The following is a 9,370-nucleotide window of genomic DNA, read 5'->3' on the forward strand; positions in this document are numbered from 1 at the left end:
TGTAGCAGCAAGTAGGATTGAATTTGTAGCAGTGTGTAGGATGGATTTGAGGCAGTAAGTGATATTGAATTTGTAGCAGTGAGTGGGATTGGATTTGCAGCAGTGAGTGATATTGAATTTGTAGCAGTGAGTGGGATTGGATTTGCAGCAGTGAGTGGAATTGGATTTGTAGCAATAAGTAGGATTAGATATGTAGCAGTAAGTAGGATTGGATTTGTAGCAGTACGTAGGATTGGATTTGTAGCAATGAGTGGAATTGGATTTGTAGCAGTGAGTGAGATTGGATTTGTAGCAGTAAGTAGGATTGGATTTGTAGCAGTGAGTGGAATTGAATTTGTAGCAGTGAGTGGGATTGCATTTGTAGCAGTGAGTAGGATTGGATTTGTAGCAGTGAGTAGAATTGGATTTGTAGCAGTCAGTGGAATTGGATTTGTAGCAGTAAGTAGGTATTGGATTTGAAGCAGTGAGTGGAATTGGAATTGTAGCAATGAGTGGAATTGGATTTGTAGCAGCAAGTAGGATTGAATTTGTAGCAGTGTGTAGGATAGATTTGTAGCAGTTAGTGGGATTGAATTTTCTAGCTGAATGAGTGGGATTGAATTTGTAGCAGTGAGTAGGATTGGATTTGTAGCAGTGAGTGGAATTGGATTTGTAGCAGTAAGTAGGTATTGGATTTGTAGCAGTGAGTGGAATTGGAATTGTAGCAGTAAGTAGGAAATGGATTTGATAGTTCCTCTTCTCCAGTGCACTGCATCCGCTATCACCTAACTTCCCATGCTTAATTCCCCTTTATTGGATCCTGTTGGTTCCCAGAGGTGCCTGCTATTACCACCATTATAATCCCACTGCAGGTTCTATGAAGAAATCAATGGTTTAATTAATTGTTCATGTGATAAAAAGGTACATACTGTACATACATATTATTATTAATATTATGTGGGAATATTACCGCTGATACATAAATGACAAGTTACCCACCAGTACTATAACCATCTACAAGCCCCAGACCCTGGGCTGAGAGGTTCCATACAGACACGGAACCCAGAGGTGACTACAAATATGAAGATAACCAGCAGTAACTAATACACCGAGGGGGTTATTCTGATTCACTCCATCTGGCAAAATCCTTCTTAGGTGGATAAAACCATGTGCACTGCAGGTGGGGTAGATGTTACTTGTGCAGAGAGAGTTAGATTTGGGTGGGGTTTTACTTCAAAGTGAGCTGTATATTGCAGTGTAAAAATAAAGCAGTCAGTATTTACCCTGCACAGAAACAAAATAACTCACCCAAATCTAATTCTCTCTGCACATGTTACATCTGCCCCCCTGCAGTGCACATGGTTTTGTCCATCTAAGAAGGAATTAGCCAGAAGGAGTGAACCAGAATAAACCCCAAAGAATTAGTGATACAGGGCTCACTATGTAACAATCTACACGTGTGTATCCTCTATCATCATTACTGCTATATAATATCATTATCCGTTATATTCATCTGTCATTTGTCCCCAGAAAGTGAGAAGCGGATCAGTCTGCCAAGGATCCCAACTCAGTAAGTAATCACCCAGCACACAAACTGCATCCAGCAACCACTATGCAAGCCGGCCCTATGCGTTGTCTGACGTATATAAAATACCCACTGGAGGCAGAATCATTTCCACAGTGAGCTGTTGTCCATGCACTGCTTATGGTACCAGTCACCTCAGATAATAATTAAAAAGCTCTAGATTGCTGTGATGACATCATTATTTATATCACTGGTAAGGTTCCACAATTACCAATGAATTCAGCTCTTGCAGAATATGTAATTTGCCAGGTAACCACTAGATGGCAGTGTGGTACAGTCATATGTTTCATTAACCGTTTCATGAAAAAGTTTTTTTTTTAAATTAAAATAATAATTATCTGTAAATGATCTTTTATCATTTTTGACTGTGAATTCCACCTGCCAGTTACTTTCTCAATCAGCGCAAAGTATTGTTTAATACGAGGTTCTTAATCTTTCTTTTCGGACCCATATAATCTGTGTATTAGTATTGTGACCTGTTGTTTCCCTTTTATTTAATAATGTTCTTTCTCTTAATTACTTTTCTGTTCTCTAAGTTACGTAGTATTTATAGAAAGCGCAGCGGACAGGAATTCAGCGTCTTGTACAATATTACTAGCTTGATACAGATTTCGATGATCAGTGATTGGAAAGAGAGGTTCTGCAGGGGCGGCTGTATGACCCCAGCGTTTATACAATATTACTTTAAGGATATGTAGGAGCACGTGCACCTGGGTTTATCTCTAGACCATACTAGACAATACTGAAAGCAGAGGTTCCTAGAGAATGTCTGTATAGGAAAAGTGATTGGTCCGTAGGTTTATAACCCAGCGAGGAGGACTCACAGTAAGACAAAATAACAAGAATACATCGGACAAGCAGAGCAAATAGACAAAACTTCTATGTCTGTTACTGTAATGATAACGGTTACAGTACCCATCACAGTCATACAGTACGTGTACCACCGTGACACCAGCATTCAGGTGGGCTTTCCAGAAATATAATGCAAAATACATTTCCTCCTGTAATATTGAACGTATAGATATTACTTTGGCTGCGATAAGTACAGCACTTTGATTCATATACCATAGTGCCCTACTGATACTGTGCCGTGGAAACATAGCGCGGGCTCTCAGTAACTTATATGTATTATGTTCTGCAGGGACGTTCCAGAGAGGAGATCCAGGCTGGAAGAGGGGAGCAGTTTTGGTGAGTTCCCCAATGTAATAAATGTCTTTGTGTATAAATACTGTGTGTATATACTGTGTGTGTATGTGTATATATATATATATATATATATATACTAGGTGATTCATCGCGCCCTACGGGCGCTCTTCACACCGTCGTAAGGGGCTGCGCCCCCTTAATTTGTGAACGTTTGTATATGAGAAATATGGTTAGAATTGTATGAAAGATGCCTGTATTGCAACTGGGGTGTCCGCAAATCGCGGGAGGGGGGGTCGCGGGGGGTGCTGCAAATTGCAGGAGGGGGGGTCGCGGGGGGTGGCGCGAATTGCGGGAGGGGTTGCGGGGGTGGGGGGGTGGTTGCTGCAAATTGCGGGAGGGGTTGCAAAGAATCGCGGGAAAGGGGTGGCGGGAGGGGGTGGGTTGCCGCAAATCGCGGGAGGGGGGGTTGCGGGGCTTGCGCCGAATCGTGGGAGGGGTGGTGGCGGGGGGTTGTGCCGCAAATCGCGGGTGGGGGGTCACAGGGTTGGGGTGCCGAGAATCGCGGGAGGGGGGGTCGCGGGGTGTGTGTGTGTGCCTTGAATCGCGGGAGTGGGGGTTGCGGGGGGGGGGGTTGGGGTGTGACGCGAATCGCCACAAGCAAAAATCAACACAGAAAGGTCAACACATGTAAATGTTGACATAAGTGTGGCACTTCATTGGTGTCCATGTCGACACATGAGAATGAATATGAAAACATTAAAAAAATGAAAAATAAATCTTCAAAAACTCATTTCAACCTTTTTCATCGTCGACCATAGCCGTGCCAGTGTTTTGCATGTGCCATTTAATCCTGGGGCTGCCGCGAATCGTGGGGGGGTGCCGTGAATTGCGGGAGGGGGGTCGCGGGGGGTGGGTTCCGCAAATCGTGGGAGGGCGGGGTTCACGGGGGTTCCGGTGGGGGATTGCCGCAAATTGTGGGAGGGGGGGGTCGCGGGTGGGTGCCGGGGGGTGCCGCGAATTGCGGGAGGGGGGGTTGCGGGCGGGGGGGGTGTGAATCGCCACAGGAAAAAATCAACACAGAAAGGTCAACACATGTAAATGTTGATATGAGTGTGGCAATTCATTGGTGTATATGAAAACATTAAAAAAATGAAAAATAAATCTTCAAAAACTCATTGTCGACCATAGCCATGTCATTTTTAAATGTGCCATTTAATCCTGGGGCTGCTGTGAATTGTGTGGGGGGGGGGATGCCACGAATCGCGGGAGGGGGGTGCCGCGAATCACAGGGGGTCCGCGAATCGCGCAAAGGGGGTCGCGGGGGAGTTCTTTTTGTCGCGAATCGCGGGAGGGGGGTCGCGGGGGAGGGGGTGTTTTTGCCGCGAATCACGGGAGGGGGGGTTCTTTTTGCCGCGAATCGCGGGAGGGGGGGTCGCGGGGGGTGTTTTTGGCGCGGATCGCGGGAGGGGGGGTGGTTTTGCCGTGAATCGCGGGAGGGGGGGTTGCGGGGGGGGCGGCGGGGGGCGCTCACCTGGTGGCTGTGGAGTAGCAGTGCTGGGCAACATAAGAAGGCAGAGGGTGTCTGGCACAGTCTGTGGGCTCACTGGGCCATACCTCCCAACATTACCCTCTCCAGGAGGGACAGAATTCTCTATTACTGAACTTCCCTCGTAATCTATGATTGCCATCACCTGTGTTAAAACACTTCTTTTCAATGAACCTGTTCAGCGCAGGCGATGGCAATCATAGATTAAGAGGGAAGTCCAGGAGCAGAGCATTGTGTCCCTCCTGGAGAGGGTTATGTTGGGAGGTATGCTGGGCTGGTTCTCTGTCATGTGAGTCAGAGGCTCCACCCAGCGTTATACACACACTCACACACTTTGAGTGACAGATGTAGCCAAATATATAAGAGATTATGGAGTGTGTGTATACTGTATGTAGCTTTCTGGTGAGTAACAACTGCTATCCTCCCTGCTCTAGAGTCTGACATATATGCGGAGAGGAATTTTGACTAAGTCCTGCGCTGCGGGTGGTTTGACCTACCTAATCCGTAATATAGCACGGACTACCACACCTCATAAACTGCTGCTGTTCTGTGGGGGGTAGCTCAAATCCCCAAGTTAGTTACCAGAAAAAAACACAAAGTAGAACTGCGCAGTAAAGGGGGAAAATAGTACATGCAATTTATTTATACCAATATAAAACACATATAAAACATACCCAAACAAAATTAAAACACAATTTATAGGCACAACCGGTTGTGTCAGGATTAATAGGTTTAAAAACCAAATAGATTTTGCTTCCTTTAGCTTATCACAGTCATGTTAGTATGTTAGTTGTGAAAGATACTGGTTAGGTAACAGTCTTTGTATGGATTAGTATATATTACTGTCCAGGTTTTGTTTTGTCTGGCCAGACAGTGTTGTATTAGGGGTACCTTACAGCTGCCACCTGTAGTTCCTCCGGTCTCCCAGTGGATGGTGCTGAATCACCTGTACTTGTCCAACTATGTCTGGAGTCACCTTCGGACTTGTGGGCTGATGGTAAGCCTGTATGGATTCCCCTATGGTGCAGAAATTTTTTTTTATAAGTATCCAACGCGTTTCCCCGCCTCCGTTAACGGTCTCAGCGGCTTTTTCAAGGAAAGAAAATGAAAGGTAGCAAGTCAGCACTTCTTTTCAATGAACCTGTTCAGCGCAGGCGATGGCAATCATAGATTAAGAGGGAAGTCCAGGAGCAGAGCATTGTGTCCCTCCTGGAGAGGGTTATGTTGGGAGGTATGCTGGGCTGGTTCTCTGTCATGTGAGTCAGAGGCTCCACCCAGCGTTATACACACACTCACACACTTTGAGTGACAGATGAAGCCAAATATATAAGAGATTATGGAGTGTGTGTATACTGTATGTAGCTTTCTGGTGAGTAACAACTGCTATCCTCCCTGCTCTAGAGTCTGACATATATGCGGAGATACCTGATGATTCGGAACAGAAATCTGCGGGTATGTTTAATGTGTCTTACATATATATCTATTCATTGATCTACTGTACATGTATAGGCTTACCATACTGTCCCTTTAAACTGGGACACTGCTGAATTACACAGGTTCTGGGGCTGGCTGAAATCAAGCTGCATGTCATCTACAGTAGTTTTAATCAGCCAAAGAACCTGTGTAAGCCGCTAGTATCCCGGTTTAAAGGGACAGTGCGGTAAGTCAGTGAGCGATATCATACCCTGTCCATACCAGCTGACGTGTATCACTGCAATCTAGTTGGCAGAGAGTTATTTATGGGTGATGTCAGACTGGCGCTCTCCATTATGTATTAAAAAAAGAACACAGACGTGGCCTAAGTAATGCTTCCAATCAGCCTATCATCTGTTAATGCAAGCTAAGGTGTGAAAGCCAGGTTCTGATTGGTTGCCCGGTATTAGTGCCAGCTTCTCCTCGCTGTTCCCTTTGAGCTGATCAGTCTGGACATAGAACTGATTTATCTGCACAATCTATGGATCCGAAGCGCCATGTTAGCCCCTTGGTCTTTAGCGTCTCCCGGGCGCTGCAGGAATATTGCTGGGGATTAGTCGCACGTTGCCGGGTTGCAGCTAATGTGAGTATTTATTACAGTTACATCCCAAGCAATCCCAAATAGAGCAGCAGTACCTAACTGTGAGTTAATTCTGGCCGATTTAGAATATTAATAATTAAGTGAAATTTATTGATATTAGGTCAATTTGGTGGTGCGCAGGACTTCTCTTTCGCACTAATGTGAGTATTTCACCCACAGGTCTGCGCTACGCCATCAGCCGAGATGATGTTCTCCTGGGCAGGATCCTGGGAGAAGGCTTCTTTGGGGAGGTGTATGACGGGGTCTATAAGACGCAGGTGAGTGCCCTGAGGGCCAAGGCTACAATATGGAGCATCTCTTACTACATGTGGAAATGTGTAAGTGGGACCTGTGATGGGGATGTTCTGAGATCTCGGTCGTTCTGCAGAAGGGAGAGCGGGTGAACGTCGCCGTGAAGACGTGTAAGAAGGACTGCGCTCTGGATGTGAAGGAGAAGTTCATGAGCGAAGCCTGTGAGTATTAATGGGCGGCATTCAGCCCGCTGCGGAATCAATTGTGCATTTTCCTTTTCTAGAATTTTGCTTCTGGTCTATTGTTACCAGCAGCGGCGTAGCTACATATGTGGCAGACCCTGCGGTGGCTTGGGGGAGCGGCGCCAGTGTGGTCTGTGGTGGGCGCTGCTGGCTGAACTGAAGGACGACTGAGGCAGCAGTGAGCACTGAGCTGGTCCCGCTCCATGCATATCTAATGAGCGGGGACCCAGCACAGTGTATATTTAATGAGTTGGTCCCTGTCCCGTGCATATGCTCAGCGGTCACTGCTGCCTGGGTCGCCTAACAGCTCAGCCAGTGGCGCTCATAGTCAGTCCCCTCACCCCTTCTTGGGCTGAGGCTCCTGAATTTTTTGACAGGGAAGAGAAAAATTTCTAGCTACGCCACTGGTTACCAGGTGCCACAGACAGGTCAGAGCTGTATCATAGGCAATAGCACTGGTATATAATATGATTACTAGCGCTGGCGCCACATCCTGCAGTGCCAGGGACAGAGCGGAGCGGCTGCACATGCCCAGTGGTACCAGCTTCTCCTACCAAGTTTGCTGCGTGCTTGGGTCTGAGTCTTCAGTCAGTGCTCTGGACCAGAGAGCAGCTGCCAGGAAGAATAGACAGGTCCTTTTGATTTCAAGCGATCTGTATTGTTTTTATCAACTTTTTTTACATATATTTTTTTATTATATGCATTATATGTAATATTTGCCTATTAATTAAATTTTCTTTATATGTATTGGTTGACTCATTAACCCCTTCCCGACATTTGACGTACATTTACGTCATGGTCGGGATGTACTTCCCGACACATGGCATAAATGTACGTCATGACTTGTAACTGTCACCGCGTCTAGAGACGCGGTGACAGAGGGACGATGTCTGCTGTCCCTGACAGCAGACATCTTCCCTCATTGCCCAGGGGGGGCAGCGATGCCCCCCGCCATGGGCGATCGCTGCGATTGGCTGTTCAAACGTGAACAGCCAAAAGCAGCGTTTACTGTGTGATGTGTAAAATTTAGACTCTGCTGCCCCCTAGCGTCCAAAAAAAAATAAAAGAAAGTTGAAATAATGATGTAATAATAAAGTTTAGATATGGTCTATGTTAGTTATTAATTATTTTGAGTGGTATGATTATTTGTCTCACAAGCAGAAAATGTAACATTTTGCAAATAGCAAAATGTTCAATTTTTTTACGACATTTTGGTATTTTTCACAAAAAAAAAAAAAACTGTATCGACCAAAATTTACCACTAATTTAAAGTACAATGTGTCACGGGAAAACAATCTCAAAATCACTGGGATAAGTAAAAGCAAAAAAAGTTATCCCCACTTAAGTGATACCTGTCAGATTTGAAAAAAAGGCCTCTGTCAGGAAGGCAAAAATATGCTGCGTCGGTAAGGGGTTAAAATATATGAGCGCTGCAATATTTATTTTCTTTGTCTATTATGTTGTGTTTATTAATTATGCTATCTTTAACCATTTCCTGACCACTTATTTATATTATATAACGTTTCATAGAGCCTATATACTATAGACCAGGCATGGCCAAACTATGGCCCTCCAGCTGTTGTGAAACTACAAGTCCCATCATGCCTTGCCACAGTTTTGCTATTAGGGAATGCTGAAACTATGGCAAGGCATGCTGGGATATGTAGTTTACCAACAAAACAAATTGCGGGTCAATAGAGCAGTCTATTTGGTTTTAGTTATGTACTTGGGTGAATATATATATAAATATTTTTTTTTTTGGGGGGGGGGGGGGGGGTGTATTCGTTGATGGCAACACCCTGCAATGTCATATGACCCATTAGAAAGCTCTGCAGATATAATCTAGACTTTAATGTAGATAAAATCCATACGAGGCCACTGGCAGCTCCAAGGAAAACGCCATCACCGCATCCAGCTGCGGCTCCAGAGGCGGGGCTGTGGCAGAGTTCAAAATTCAAATAGGTGAGCCACACCTACTGGCAGTGAGTCAGTTTGGAACGGCAGTTGGTGGCAGTTGGTGTGGCTACCCTGTTTGAATTTTGAACTATGCCGCAGCCGTCACCTCTGGAGCCGTCACTGGCCATATCTGTAGCGCGTCTCTCCTACTTATCATAAGGTGGTGAGATCAGGAATAGAATGGAGGTCTTGCTGGGATTGTAACGCCTCCCGTCCTTACATTCCTAGATCTGATGAGGAATCTGGACCACCCGCACATTGTGAAGCTCATCGGGATTATAGAGGACGACCCCATCTGGATAGTGATGGAGCTGTACCCGTTTGGGGAGGTAACGTCTCAGGGTGGGCATAAAGCCTGGTCATTCGGCAGTGTGTTGTGGACAGTTATCAAAGGTCTCATTGTCATCATCATTTATGGTGACGTTTTCAACTTCAAGGAATGACTATACATATGGCATAAGGCCGGGGCTGATTTATATATAACATAGGGTATTAGCCGTCACCGGGGGTTACCAAGAGGTGGGATAGACAGTCCATAGTCACCAGATGGTCCGCTTTAATCCTCACTCTCCCCTGGTGCCTCACCCTGTTTCCCCCTAGTGCCCAACCGA

The 9,370-nt window shown here is 45.6% G+C and overlaps 1 protein-coding gene across 1 annotated transcript in view; it reads left to right on the forward strand.

Moving 5' to 3' along the window:
* PTK2B (protein tyrosine kinase 2 beta) overlaps window positions 1-9,370 on the forward strand; it is a 109,787-nt gene that overhangs the window by 62,713 nt on the left and 37,704 nt on the right. Inside the window, exons 12-17 of the mRNA XM_083175056.1 lie at window positions 1,510-1,549; window positions 2,706-2,752; window positions 5,658-5,708; window positions 6,490-6,587; window positions 6,698-6,782; window positions 8,988-9,176. Coding sequence (XP_083031182.1) covers window positions 1,510-1,549; window positions 2,706-2,752; window positions 5,658-5,708; window positions 6,490-6,587; window positions 6,698-6,782; window positions 8,988-9,176 — 510 coding nt within the window. The remainder of the gene's footprint in view (window positions 1-1,509; window positions 1,550-2,705; window positions 2,753-5,657; window positions 5,709-6,489; window positions 6,588-6,697; window positions 6,783-8,987; window positions 9,177-9,370) is intronic.

Source organism: Crinia signifera, chromosome 3 (genome assembly GCF_055691185.1).
Source record: "Crinia signifera chromosome 3, ASM5569118v1, whole genome shotgun sequence".
Lineage (NCBI taxonomy): Eukaryota > Metazoa > Chordata > Amphibia > Anura > Myobatrachidae > Crinia > Crinia signifera.